At 46.6% G+C, this 14,795-nt stretch overlaps 1 protein-coding gene across 2 annotated transcripts in view; it reads left to right on the top strand.

Annotated features, from left to right (window-relative positions):
* Positions 1–11,637: 11,637 nt before the first annotated feature.
* ADCY8 (adenylate cyclase 8) overlaps positions 11,638–14,795 on the top strand; it is a 116,516-nt gene continuing 113,358 nt past the window's right edge. The window contains exon 1 of one of the 2 annotated variants that reach the window (XM_030971180.1): positions 11,638–12,579. In XM_030971180.1, the coding sequence (XP_030827040.1) occupies positions 11,659–12,579 (921 nt within the window). In that variant the 5' untranslated portion in view covers positions 11,638–11,658. The remainder of the gene's footprint in view (positions 12,580–14,795) is intronic. The other variant, XM_030971179.1, reaches the window with a different exon arrangement.

Below are 14,795 nucleotides of genomic sequence, written 5' to 3'. Positions count from 1 at the left end.
CATGCAAGTATACCCTATATAAACCCTTTATATTCTCAACAAAATTGGCCTCTGCTCCAGCTCAGTCATCCCTGTCTCTCCATCACCGATATCCTTCTCTTGGGAAGCGCTTAACACTGGCTTTTCCCAAGGGACAGAGATGTTCCCAATCTGACAGCACCTCCATCTTCCTAGGTGCTACCATTGCTATTCTCTTTCTCTCCTTTTCTGGACCCAAACAAGGATCAATGCATGACCCAGGATCCCCTTAGAGTGAGAATTTCCCTGTGTGCTTGGTCCCACCACATCATCAGCTACTGAAAAAGACGTGAAAAGAAGGTAACCCCTACCACAGGATCCTGAGGTGAATTAGAAGTTAACAGTGAATGCACCTCCTTAATATACTTCTGTGTGAAATGCCATTCCTCTCCTAGATTAAGATTTACCCCAGTAGAACATTCCCTGAGTGATCTCAGTCAGTGTACAGTGAGGAGCCAGGCCAAAAGTCATAGGCATTCTGTGATGTCAGACTTTAGAATATAAGGGAAAATTGACTTTGCTTCTTACTTTGCAAAGAGGTAGTAAAACTCTTCTATCTTTGAAGTGCCCTTTTCATTTCTTATGGGCACTGCCTGCATGGGAAACTTATTCCACAGTGTCCAAGCAAATGAGTTTCAGAGTGACAGTAATGGTGTTAATCATTCAAGGATATCAGTGTCAGGACTTTATAGTTTCAGGCACCTAGAGTTCAGCATATCAATGAAACCCCATGGCTATATAAAATTAAATTGGGAAGCAGGGTGATAAGGTAGAATATATTAACTCATTGGGTGAAAATAGTGCTTCCCAGGAGAGTACAGCAGAGTAAGATGCTTGCAAGATTTTCTCTACTGAGAAAACCAGAACAGGTGTCAGTGGAGCTCACCTGGGAGTAAGGGAGTTCACAAGAGCAAAAGAATTCAAATCTGCCATTCAGCAGCCTTTGTTCTGCCACTCTCAAGAAGCCACTGCAGCAAATGAAAGGAAATGAAAAGAGGTCCAGCTCAATGGTCATTTTTTCTGGTCTAAGACACAACAAGAAAATACATTGAGACTCACACTGCACCCTGAAGGGTGAATTCTGCTTGCTGGGTATTAAATTTCTTCTAGGCAAGGATGAGTGACTATGTTGGGTCTGGTCTTATGCCAAGCAGAACTGGAGAGAAGTAGTTGAACTTCTGCCAGCTTCTCTCTTTGCTGAGTCAAGAGAGTCTCGATGAGATGAGAACATGGCCTTGTATGTTCACTTCATACAAAATACTGAGGTTTCCAAAAATACAAAGCATTATGAGAGCAAATGTACACCACCTATGACTCTGAGCTATTGAAATAAAAAAGGTTAATAGCTGAATTTCAGCTGTTGAGAGCCCATCAAGGATAAAACAGTATTCCTCCCTGTTCTGCAGTAATATTTGAAATTGAGCTTCTGGAAGCTGATGTTTCTTTAAAAGGAAATTAACTTGTCCCCCCTACACACTATATGTACAATTTTAACTAACACAGAATAAATGAAGTTTTGAAATGCAAATGTGAAAGTGAGTCAAGAATACATTATAAATAAAATTTACATATGGTGATGACAAGTGTCATCACATCTAAGTAACATCCACCACACTTTTCAGAAAATCACTAATGAAGTTTGAATGCCTTCTTTCTTTAGTGAAGTATGTATCAGTCAGATAGAAATACCTAAATAGCAATATCCTCTACAGTTATAAAACGTTAATACTTGCTTTGTGTTGCTTTGCTTCTTTACTATTCTTATAATAGTGTTCTTTAATATTTTTTTAGGAGGTGACATTTGAAGGCAGCACCTTAAAACAGCCAAACAAGTGTTTTTTTGAACTTCCCTTCTGGTTACTTTTCCTGCATCTCAGATCAACATCTCTCATACTGTTTCTGGAAGATCCAGTATTTCTTGACATGCCCGTCCCAAAATTGGTGCTCATCCACCAAAGGTCATCAGCTCTTTATTAACTTTTGTGCACTTCTCCCAGGGCCTCTCTAACCTCTGTCCATGACTCAGGATCCTATCCCAGCCCGTCTCAGGGACATCAGTCCCTTTCCCAATAAGGTCATAAGATGCCAGTCCTCAGGTCCACAGGTTGATGTCCCAGCCTCAGCACATCTCTGTCCCCACAGAAGTGTCTGGTGACCTGGGATGGGGCTGCACAGCCCCAACAGGGGAGTGTTCCCTGTACCCATCCCCCAGAGAGTCTCTGTCCCTTGCAGTACTCAGTACGACCTTACGGGTATTGAACAGAGTGGAAAAGATTATTCTGCAAGAATACCTTTCTGCTTATGCACCATAATGTTTGTTTTCCCTGAAACAACATGACATTTTTGGCTCAATTTCAGTAACCCCCAGATCATTTCTTGCAGAATTGCTATTTAAGCAGCTGTTCCCCATCATGTGCCAGTGTAACTGATTATTTCTGCTTATATGCAGTCCCTTCCACTTGCCCCTAGTGACTTGCATCTTCTGTTCTTTTCCTTGTTTTTCTTGCCTATATCTTGAATTAGCCAGTATTATTTTTAAATCTGGTTATGCCCTTCAACTACAGGTGCTACTGTTTGTCCTGGTTCTTAGTAAGTACGGCATGTATTCCATCACACAGGCTTTTAACTCTGGTAGACATTTAAAGCATAAATAATGCAGTGCCACTGAAGTTAAAAAGAGTCAACGATCTATGAACACAGATAAATTGGTCCACCAGGATGTTTGTTAAGAGTTTCTGAATATAGCTGTCTAAAACATGGAAGCTGAATGACCAAGAGTATATTTGCTGTTGGAGTGATATTGGATAACTCAGTTGAAATCTGGAAAAAGACCTCCATTTTCTTTCTTGAATTTGTGGCACAAAAGCTTCACCACTTTGACAGCCTCCTGCCTCTGTAAAAATGATGAAAGTTACTGTCTTTCCACCTAAATACTTAAATATTTCCTCACCATAATTCCTGAAGAGATCTCAGAAGAGGTCAGGTGCTATATAAAGCCATTGTTTAACACTGGTCACTGGTTCTTCACTATGTCTAAGTGGTGAAACCCATCCTGGGCTGCAAAACCATTGGAAATGAAAGCTTTTTGTTAATACACGTTTATCGGGAGAATTATGCAATAAGGTTGTATTCACAAGTTGAATTCAAAGAAAAAATCATATGCAAAAGCTTGAAGCAATCAAACACAATGGGCTTTTATTTCAGAGGCATCTCTCACTTTATGATGTGAACTGTACTAGAGTAACACTTGGGATCAACAGTACCCCAGTGTTCCTTTACTGCTAAAACAAAATATCTGAGCTGCTGTATGCTGGAAACACCCACTGGAAATGTCTTGGTTAAAGAGATGCCAAAAAAACTTAGAGCAGAATGTAGTACAATGGGGTATTTCCTTCTTACAAAGCACTAGAATTTAAGATATTTTGTGTCCCATTACGACTACAGAATAAATAATTTTTTGTACTTCCTCATATAGCTGAGAGCAGCCACAACCATCCCCTGTGTAAGTTATTGATGGTCCCATTGCAAATAATATTAATCACAATAATGTTATCTATAACTTGATTCTCATATGGAACTGTTTAACTTGGATTTAAAGCCCTGTAGGTGTCATAGGCATTCCCTGTGCTTGTTTCCTTGAAAATATATTTGAATGTTTTGTAGGTCCCTGTATTACCTGACAATGAGATTATGTTCTCCTTGGCTCTAAGTAGCCTCCCAATGTTGAATGCAGAGTAGATGCTGGCTTTAAGATCACTATTGCCTTTTCTTGTCATATAAGAGAAGATGAAATCAATCTCACGTGTAGGGTAGACCATCTACAGAGCATTCTTTAATATTAATCTTCACTAAAATCCTGCCATTGCTATCAAAAGGAAATCAGATTTAATCTTCTACAGTAATCCTGCAACACTAGAAAATGACAGGTGTTGGTGATTTAGAGAAATTCAATATCAAATAGATAGCTCAATCATGAATCTATTATCCTCCCCCTACGCCAAGGAAGATGTTAGTGAATGTAAAAACAAGATAATGGAATGGAGAAACAAGTACTCTGCTGAGCCCATACACATTAATTGTGTCATTTCAGAGAATGACTAAAGATTGCCATGAGTCAACGATTCCTCCTAAACATTTTGTCTTAGCACACCTACCATCCCAGCTTGACTGGCAACGAGCAGATTAACATGCTTCAGTTATGATGGCAGCTCAGTTTGAAATAAATCACTATTAACAGCAGCACACCACGCATCAGTGCTCTCTCTGTCATACAACCAGTCACCTAAAGTGTTATTTTGCATACTCTCCATTTCCTAATGCAAGAAACCTTCAAAGAGAAGGTAAGAGAGTGAGGGGCAAGAATTGTATAAGGAAAAGAACTGCCTAGGAACCCAGTTGAATTAAACCCTGTGTTTATCTATGGGCCAGCAAACTAGAGTGCTACACATTCACATATGCAAAGTATCTGATGAAGCAATGTTTCAAAAACATTGTCTTTCAAAAACCTGCCTGGCACCCTGTCAACTCATCAAAGAGCTGCTTGAGAACTCAGCTCAGGAATCTGATTCTAAGATGACACAGTGAAAGTCTTTTTTGGCCCAGACTCCCATCATTTTTGTAATTTTATCATACTTGAACCCCAATACACCTGGAAACCCAAGTGACAGTCCCAGGGCTTCCAGTTACCCTGGTTCATGAAATAGGGATGCAAAGAAAGGAGTTCTCAAGAGTCTAATAATTGTATTCATATTTTATTTAAAAACTGAACAGAATTATTTTCCCCCAGACAGAAGAAGGAGGAGAAGAAACAAAAGGAATTTCCTTTCCCTTGGAAATATGAAGGTTTCTAGGTTTTGTTCCTGTTCCAAGATTTAATACATGCACATTAGCACATGCATACACAACCCTAACAGACTTTCCCCTCTTTGAAGTGGCTGACAGGGGGATTTCCTCTTAGGATATGTCTTACACTGCAGTAACTGCAGGATACTGATCTGGATGGATTCAAAATCTCATACAATATAACATTTCCCTATTTGAAGCCTAATTAGATTTATTGTATACATCCACAGGAAAGATCTCCATCCTGTAACAAGAAAAACACTTAGAGATCTAAATGTTAAATGCTCTACAACAAGCTAAGAATGATTTTTTTCAATGGAAAAAGTTACGCAGAATAGACTTATGTGTGCTTTTTTATGGTTTTTGTTTTTTTCAAATGTCTCAAATTCAAGTCTCCTTTCTAGTATTAATTTCAGTTGTAGTTTCACTAATCAGGCTATCACTCCTAGAACTTGCTGCTTCAAGAAAATAAACAATAAAATGTTTGTAAATGGATCATCTTCTGTGGATTATAAAGATTTCACTTTAGACGTGAATTTAATATTAATTTCTTTTCAACTTCTGTTGCACTTAACATGTAAGTCAAAGGTCTTTTGTATTAAAAGGAAAAAAATATCCCTCCTTCAAAGGAAGTCCATGAAGTATCAAGAACCATCTAGTGCTTTGTAAAAGGTGTGATTCATTCAGCAGTGCAGGTGCTTCAGGGATTTACAGCATTATAGGAGAGTGATGGTGTGCACAAGAGAGAGACATGAGCCAAGAAAGAGCTGTTCTCTAAAACCTGCTTGGGAAAGGGTGACAGAACTTCTGGAAAGTCCAGGAGGCAGTGGGAAGAACAGCAGTTTTGTTTTGGGAAGGTTTTTTTTTTCAAATTCTTTAAGCTGCACTTGATTCTGACTTAGGATAAAAACCTTCCTTTCCTAACATGGAAGAACAGTACTTTCTAGTCTTTTTTTTTTTCCTTTGCTCCATCATGTTTCTTCTCTGGCTCTGAAAGAAAACCAAACCAAAACCCAACCAACAAAAAAACAGAAACAGCCAGCCATACTGTCATCCACAGGAAAAAATTGAAAGAATCATTTGAAAATAAAAAACTTAAATTCACTGTCTTAAAAATGTGGATTTCTTCAAAGACCTAAAAATTTCTATTACTTTTACAATTGTTTGTATATACAGACCTCTTTTATTTTTAGTACAAAACAGCTATTCCTGGCCAGCAGCAGTGCCCAAAAAGTCTTGGGAAAAAGATTTGCAGTGGTCACAGCTGCTAATCCATTTTCAGAACCAGAGCAATAGCTGGGTGGTTGAGGAAGGAGTGGACCTGGAAGAGAGAGGAGGAAAACACAGCTCCAACCATTGGTTAAAAGGTGCATTATTTATCTCAAATCCTTTATTTCTCTTCATAAAATCCCCATGCTTAGACTACTTTCTGACTTTTTTATGTGGATATGTGTGTCTGTGAATGGAGGGAGAGATAAGAAATTTATTTGCATGTGAGGGAACTGCTCCTTCACAACATGGAGAAGCAGAAAAATTGACATATCTTGCTGCCTCTATACTCTGACATTTTTTCTTTTATTTTTTGGTCTTTTTATTTCCCCCTGCTTTTTGGCATCACTGTGGTATGCAATAATTTAGCTTCATTGCTAACAAACTTTAAAATATTTCATTGATATTTTTACCACACTGAAAAAAAATTATTTGCAAAGCACTGCAAATGTTGATTGTTTCCATCATCTGCTAAGCTATGTGTCCTCATCCACTTTCTCTCAGATGTTTCAGTCCATGAAGCCTTGCATTTCTTTTACCACGGCTTTTATTAATTAGTCTGAATCCTTTTACTAACCAATGTTACAATTTTCAATCCATTCTCTTATGTCCTGTGCTTGCTTTTGTATAGACATCATATTGAGATACGCATTCATCTGAGGAAAGTGATAGACAGGGTTTTTAAAAGAAGACTCAGTCAGTGCCAGAAGTTTTTGTGGTTTTTTTTTGGTTTGTTTTGGTTTTTTTGTTTGTTTGTTTGTTTGTGGGGTTTTTTGGTGGTTTTGTTTGTTTGTTTGTTTTTGGGTTTTTTGTTTTGTTTTGTTTTGTTTAGGTTTGGTTTGGTTTGGGTTGTTTGTTTTTTTTTTTTTTTGTAGTATTAGAACATCTGAATTGTTGAATTGTTGTCAAGGAGAAGAGGAAAAAAAGAAAAAGGGAGTTATAGGAACAAAACCCCAAATGACCAAACAGGTAAGGAGACCATTCCAAGCTAATTTGCTCATATTCTGTCATTTCCATCATTACTCGTTTCACTTTTCAGATACAATGGCTTTCTGTCAATTGTTTGTTTTCCCTTTCTTAAATTGCTTTGTCAAAAATTTATTTAAGTAAAAAAGATGTATAATAACACAAGTGGTCCTTCAAAATGTGTTTGATACGAAGCCATCTTTATTGGAGAACCCTAGAGAGCTTTGCAGAGCATGGTGCCAGGTTTGCAATCCTGAGGACATAAATAGTCCCACTAAAATGAATGAGATCATTATTTGCATGATTAAATATCATAACATTAAACTGTACATAAATGCTACTGCTGTGGGTAGAGAGGGGGAAGGAGGAGAGGAGTGTGACATAAACTTTCAGGTGACAGAAGAGGAATGAATTCTGCCTGATTTTTCATCCTTCAAAAGCCTTCTAGTGACAGTATTATTTTTAAATGGCTTTTAGTGATTTTGTGACACTGCCAAGTCATTTAGCTCTATTAAAATAAAAAAAAAGGAAGAAGAAATCCAACAGCAGCAAAACCAGAATAACGCACAGTAATAATCTAGTGCCAACTGAGTTTGGGACTTACAGGGCTTCGTGCCTGTGTGTGAAATTACCTTGTTGGACCCCCAGCCCATCCAGCCTTCACTGACAAACGGGGCTTTGGCAGGATCACCCCTCTCCTGCTCGCCAGGATGATCAGGCTTCTTCCTTGCTCTGCAGAGCCAAGAGTATTGCTGCAGTGGGTGCCAATGCTGAGATCTTGTCCCCTTCTTGGTGACCCTCCACAAAGGTGCCCAGTACCTGTGGCTGACTCAGAAATGAGCACACTCACTGTTACCTAAAGGCTCTGCACTGCTTTGCCATCACCACTGAGCAGAGAGTAGGCTCACCAAACACACAGATGGCACAGAGCTGGGGAGGGTTGCTGGCATGGAGGAGGACAGGTTTAGTTTTCAACATGTTCTATTTCAAATTTGGCATGCAGTGTGGAAAAAACAATGCATTCCTGTGAGGGCAAAGGCAAGATACTTCATGTAGGCTGTTCTGCACATATGGAGCAAGTGACACCTGCCCAGGCCTTGAGGACAGCAAAGTTTCAGTAGGTCATCAGTTCTAGATAAGCCTGTGAATGTCCCAGGATGTATAAATAGGAGTGCAGATCATAAAAACATAGTCCCAGGTATAAGACAACTTTCCAGTCTAGAACCAAGTTGAGCTGCCTGAATTTCACAGAGAGGGAAGAAAGAAAGATTAAAAAAAACTCTGAAACAAGAGTGTATAATCAAAACCAAACAAAAAAGATCAGAGATCTATAAAATGTGACCTGGGGCGGGGGGATGACAGAAATTATGTTATTTTGCCTAAGCAATGAGAAAGGGAAGAGGGAGTGGATAGAAGAGACATTCATTAAATATGTATAGACTACTGCCAGGATAATCTGTTCTCCCTGTTCATGGTGGACAGGACAAGAAGTGATGTGCTTAGTGAATGCTGCAAGGAATGTTCAGGTTAGATATGAAAATGATAAGGATGGAGAAGAATAAAAATAGACTGCCTGGGGAGGTATAGAGCCTTTATCACAGGAAAAATGATGAGAGTAGAGTTCACTCTGCCATGAGGCAAAGGAAACTGCCAGCGCTGTAATTCAGTGCATACAGTAACATTAGAGAACTGGGATGTCCCTATCTTGGTTTCATCTTATCTCTTTGAATGGGTGTCTCCTGAAACTGCACTATATATTTGTTTCCTTTTCCTTTTATTTATCTTGACTTTTGTTGAGCAAGCTGAATGAGGAAGATGCTTTCTTTCTGTGCCCTGGGGTAATAGCATTAATAATTATGATTTCTTTCATTAAAGAAATATATAAGTTTTTGAGTAAGATTTCTCCTCTTATAGTATCACTTTCATCTTGAAGTAATGCTACAATTTCCATAGGCTTTATCTAGGAGCAAGGATATGTGTCTTTTTTACTATTGTGAAACCAGGATTAACCCTTTCCAGGTTAGCAGGGCCATGCTGAACCACAGGAAAGACCCATCTCTGTTCACAAAAATGCCACTCTTTCCTTATCTGGGCTCTGGAGAACAATTTCCTCTGCTTATACCTGTACAAAATCTGCCTCACACATGGGACACAGACTTGGCTGGAGTTCCTGAATTTATTGTGGCGTAAATTCAGAAACAATCGGTGAAATCCTTCCTAAATCTCCATGTCTTCCTGACAACAATAATAATAACAATAATAATAAAAAGAAGAAGAAGAAGAAGAAGAGGAAGAAGAAGGTGAATTAAGCCATCACAGCTGGAAGGGTGTTCATGGAGGCTTAGACCCACTGGAAGTCATATGCCATTTTAAGCATCCCAGCTCCCAAAAAGCCAGAGCTCCTAGTGGGGTAGCACAGCTCCCTTCCAGGCAGGGCCTCTGTTCACACCGCTGCTGTTAGAAGGCAGCTGCCTGTTTATCTCAAAGAGATCAGCAGGCATCATTCTTGCCTTTTGAAACACAAAGAAAACTCCTCTCCCTTAATTTGCCATAGTCTAATACATAGACTATATCTGTTTCAGCTGCTTCCAGCAGCATAACTTCAGCTCCAAAACTGAAGGTTTCAGCCTTTCTCCCAGGACAGGGTTCAGACACTTTAGCAAGGTCTACTTTGGGCAGGGGAGGAATGGAAGAGATAAAGATAGATACCTTTTCCTCTCCAGGCTGTGCCACCATGCACAACACATCCAGGTTTGCTGGCGCAGAGTGACTCCACAAGCAGAGGAGCAGGAACAATTTCATCTGCCAGCATGGGGAGTGAGGAGTGGCTTTATATCCAGGCTCTGTGCACGGGACAGATTCTGATATTTCTCCAGCATTTTTACTGTAAAAGCTGTCAGGATAGCTTCATCAAACATTCACTTAACCCAGGGTGGTCAGATCCACAGTCCTGGCAGTGACACCACATTTCTGAGAAGATTGGAACTTGCTCAGGCAGAGGTGGAGGGGTTCGTAGGGCTCCCTCACCCTGGACAAGTGTGTTCTCTCTAAACAAGGCCTGAGCATCTTCCTTGTGGCGGGGCAGAGGGATGCCCGGCTGCAGCATCAGCTCTCACTGAGCGCTGTGGAGGGATGCACCTGTCAGGCAAGGCGGGACAGTCCGGGGCATCTACAGAAGAGCAGCTAAGTGATGCTTGAAGGAACATCCTGGGGGCAGGGGACCTGCTCTGCGGCAGCCCCCGCCCGCTCTCCGCCTCCCAGAGCCGCAGCTGCGGCTGCTTTAACCGGGCCGGGGGGGTGCTGGCAGCCCCGCCGACGCGGCGGGCATCAGCTGACCGCGCCGGGCTCTGCCTCCTCCGGGCCGCCCGCCCGCAGCTCCACTCCGGCGGCGGCGGCGGCGGCGGCTCCGCCGTGCTCGTCCCACGGCTCCCGGGACAGCATCCGCCGCCAGCTCCCCGCAGCCCCGCAGGCACCGCGCTCCCGGCGCTTTGCCCTCATCGCTTCCCACTGCTGCTCCTCCTCCTCCTCCCTGCCAGCGGGGAAGCCCCTGAGCCGGAACACTCCCTGCCCCGGCCCGCGGAGAAGTTGGGATACTCCCATCTGGCTGCCCAGAGCTCTGAGTTTAGGGCGGGATTTTCATTCCCCGCTCTTTCGATTTTTTTAGATTTGGCGTTTGATGTGATTCTTTTTTCTCTCCTCTCTTTTCTTTCCCTCCTTTTTTTTTTCCGTTGCCAAGCAAGCCGAGTGTCTGCGATGGATGGGAGCCCCGAGTCCCCCCCGGGCAGAGGCGCCCCGTGAGCCAGGGGTATGCCCCGCCGCCGGGGGAAAGCGGGCGGGCAGCCCCCGGCCGGCGGCTCTGGCGCCGTGACCGAGGATGCCCGAGACCTGGCCGCCTCTCCCCTCCTGCCCGAGCTCGCAGCGCTGCCGCTGACCGCAGCCGCGGGAATTACAGCAACTGCCGGGCACCAGACCTCGGAGCGGAGCCCTGGGATCCCCGGAGAGAGGAGCTGCCCGCTGTGACCGGCTCTTCAAGGCGGCTGCCCCCACCCCTCCGTGCCTCCGGCTTCCGGATGGGGCCGAGGATCGCCCACCGGGCAGCGGGGCTGCGCCCGTAGATGCTCCGCTCCTCCCTGCTCCACCTCCTCTCGGAACCCGCGGCTCGGTTTAACCCCCGCGCACCGCTCCGAGGAGGGCGCGCACCGAGCCCGCCGGGGCGCCGGGGCTGCGCCGCAGCCAGGCTCCGCGGGATGCGGCTCCGCGGGGCGCCGCGGGAGCGGGCACGGAGCTCGGCCCGCCTGCGCTAAGCCGGCGCAGCCGCCCCCCGGACCCCGGCGGCCAACCAGCCCCGCCGCCAGCCGCGCCGCCAGACCCAGGGACCTGCCGATAAATGTGATCCCCGCACGGCCACTCCGCCGCCGCCACCAGCCCTTCGACATCCCCTCCCTCCTCTCCCGCGGTTCCATCCCTCCCCCCGCTCCCTCGCCAAAGACGGTGGGTACCCCCCCTCCCCTGCCACCCCCCCCCCCCCGCCAGCCGGTGCTCTGCCCCCCGCCAGTCACCGCCATGGAGCTCTCGGAGGTGCGGTGCTTGAGCGACAGCGATGAACTTTACACCATCAACAGGACTCCCCCCGGCAGCGGCAGACCCCAGCGCCTGCTGTGGCAGACGGCCGTGCGCCACATCACCGAGCAGCGCTTCATCCAGGAGCACAGCAGCAGCAGCGGCGGCAGCAGCAGCGGCGGGGGCAAGGGCTTCAGCTCCGACGAGACCTGCTGCCCCAACCACCACCCGCACCCGCCTCACCACCTCCGGCGGCAGTCGGCCGGACGGAGTTTGGGCAGCGAGCGCCACAACAACGGAGGCACCAAAGTCTTCCCGGAGGGCACAAGCAGCAGCGGAGACTTGGGCTTTCTGCCCCTGGACTGTGCCCCCAGCAACTCCGACTTCTTCCTCAACTGGGGCTATACATATCGCGGGGTGATCTTCCCCACTCTCCGCAACTCCTTTAAGTCTCGGGACTTAGAGCGCCTTTACCAGCGCTACTTCTTGGGTCAGCGGCGAAAATCTGAGGTGGTCATGAACATCCTGGATGTGCTGACCAAACTGACGCTGCTGTTCCTCCACTTGACCCTGGCCTCTGCTCCCATGGACCCCATTAAGGGCATCCTCTTGGGCTTCTTCACTGGCATTGAGGTGGTGATCTGTGCCTTAGTGGTGGTCAGGAAGGACACGACCTCATACACCTACCTGCAGTACAGTGGTGTTGTCACTTGGGTGGCCATGGCCACGCAAATTCTGGCAGCAGGACTGGGCTGTGGCCTCCTTGGGGACGGCATTGGCTATGTGCTTTTCACGCTTTTTGCGACCTACAGCATGCTCCCGCTGCCACTCACCTGGGCCATCCTGGCTGGACTGGTCACCTCTGTCCTGCAGCTCGTCATGCAGCTGGTTATCCCCAGGTTTGCCGTGACTTCTCTTAACCAGGTACTGTGATGAGGAGAGGGTGGGAACAATCCTGTTTTTCCATCACCCTGAGTGAGAGGAGTTGTGGGGGGATGTCCCAAAAGATCCCTTTCCTTTTAATCAGGTGCTCAGAAGTTCATTACCTGGAGGGGAGATCATAGGCAAAAATCAACCTTCTTGTCTCTTCTTCAGTCTCCCATTGCCCATCCCAGTGTTTCACCTCAAGCTGGGGGTTGGGACTTTCTAAGCACCCTGTCCCCTCTGCCTGTATTCACTACATTGCTGCCTCTTGAAATAGCACTGGGGAGAAAAGCACTTGGGGCAAGTGGGGAGGATGGGTCATTTATTATTCCCCTCCCTGACTTCCAGCAGTGGTTTGGGGTTTGAGAGAACTGTCTCGGCCAAACTCTCCCAGTGCCCCCATTTTACTACTCATGCCTTTTAACTCTGAATCTGCTGGGGCAACTGGTATTTTTATATGTGAAGGGTAGCTTGATCTGAGCTATGGGAAAACAGGAGCAAAGCATGCTGCTCTTCTGCAAGGAGAAACCAGTGAAAACTCAGTGAAGCCAGAGCAAAGCTTCCCTGGGAGATTTGGTGTGAGATCCTAGACTCTGTTAGAGGACAGTGAGAAGCCTTTTCTGCGGTGGTCAAAGGACAAACACTGTTGTGCTGAATCCTTACAAGTGATGTCTAGGACAGAGTGCTGCTTACGTGGTGGAGAGCTGTGTGGTGCAGACTGCTGAGAAGCACTGGTCAGGATAGGTCTGAGGGGTTAAAACCAGATCTCATCTGACTTCTCACACAGATGACTTCTTCCACAGTAAAGTGAGACTGCATCAAACTCCCCAAATCCTTGCAAGGCTTTTCCCTCCCTTTCCAGCCTGTCACATCTCAGTGCTATCAATATTTCATAGCAGATTATCATCTCCACTTGGCTTGCTGCACAGAATCAGGGAGGAAAGGGTGGATATATTATCAGATAATCCCAAAAGGAGGGAGGGTACAGAGGAATTTGTTGCTGGTGGCATGTTATTTATATGACTGTTGGGATCTGCACCGGGGAAGTGACTGATCTTGCACCTGGAAGTTTGATGTCCATGATTCTTGGGACACATCTTCCTTCCTGAGACCCTGGTCCTCCTGAACCCCTTGCCCACCCCTGCCCATGCCCTTACTACATGCGCTTGTTAGCTGTGGGCTGCCTCACCTCATGTCCCAGGGATTGGGCTCACCTTGTTTTGGGAAAAACTGCCCCAGTGTGTTGTGTGGGGCTGAGCCCTGTGAGACAATTAGGCTGTGGCAGAGTTGTTGCCCAGCCCTTGGTGATATGCTGATGAATGAACTGCAGCTGCACGCCGTGTCCTACTCCCATGCACTGCTGGTGCTGTTAGTGACGGGTCAAAAGCTGTGTGAGTTATTCTGATTTCTTAATTTACTTCCACGTCCTCTCCTGAAGCTGTGAGTAATGTGCTGCTATCTCATTATTACGCACCAGTATCACAGCTGTTTAGTGCTACACACACACAAGACACATTTCCCAGGAGAGATACTAGTATCTGTGTTTTGCAGCCTGTTGTGTGAACAACCTGCCCTGGAGCGATGCACAATGAGAGATTACCAGCCAGATGATTGCCTTCATGAACTACACATATAAATCTCCTTAACAGGGTCCACGCAGCTTCTCACACGTCGGTGCAGATTTACACCGGTAGCCCAGGGACCACTTAACACAGCCCGCCGCTTCGGCTCTTTGCCTCCAGCCCCTGCGGGAGAGGCCGGACCCTTCCCCGCCCCGGGGCGGCTCCCACCCGATGCCAGAGGAGCTCGGAGAGGTCGAGGATGTGCTGGTTCGGGCGCGCAGGGCAGCGCGGGGGATGCGCGGAGCGCGGGCCCGAGCGCTGTCCGCCCTCAGGGTGCTGAAGGCGGCGCGGCGCGGCCCGGGGGCTCCCTCCAGCGGCCCGCGGGCACCGGGGGCTCCCACCAGCGGCCCCGCGGGCACCGGGGGCTCTCTCCCTCCAGCGGCCCGCGGGCACCGGGGGCTCCCACCAGCGGGCAAGCGGGCACCGGGGGCTCTCTCCATCCAGCGGCCCGCGGGCACCGGGGGCTCCCACCAGCGGCCCCGCGGGCACCGGGACCTCCCTCCAGCGGACCCGCGGGCACCGGGAGCTCTCTCCCTCCAGCGGCCCGCGGGCGCCGGGGGCTCCCACCAGCGGCCCAGCGGGCACCGGGGGCTC

Source organism: Camarhynchus parvulus, chromosome 2, assembly GCF_901933205.1.
Source record: "Camarhynchus parvulus chromosome 2, STF_HiC, whole genome shotgun sequence".
Classification (NCBI taxonomy): domain Eukaryota; kingdom Metazoa; phylum Chordata; class Aves; order Passeriformes; family Thraupidae; genus Camarhynchus; species Camarhynchus parvulus.
This window is presented reverse-complemented; position numbering and strand designations above follow the sequence as displayed.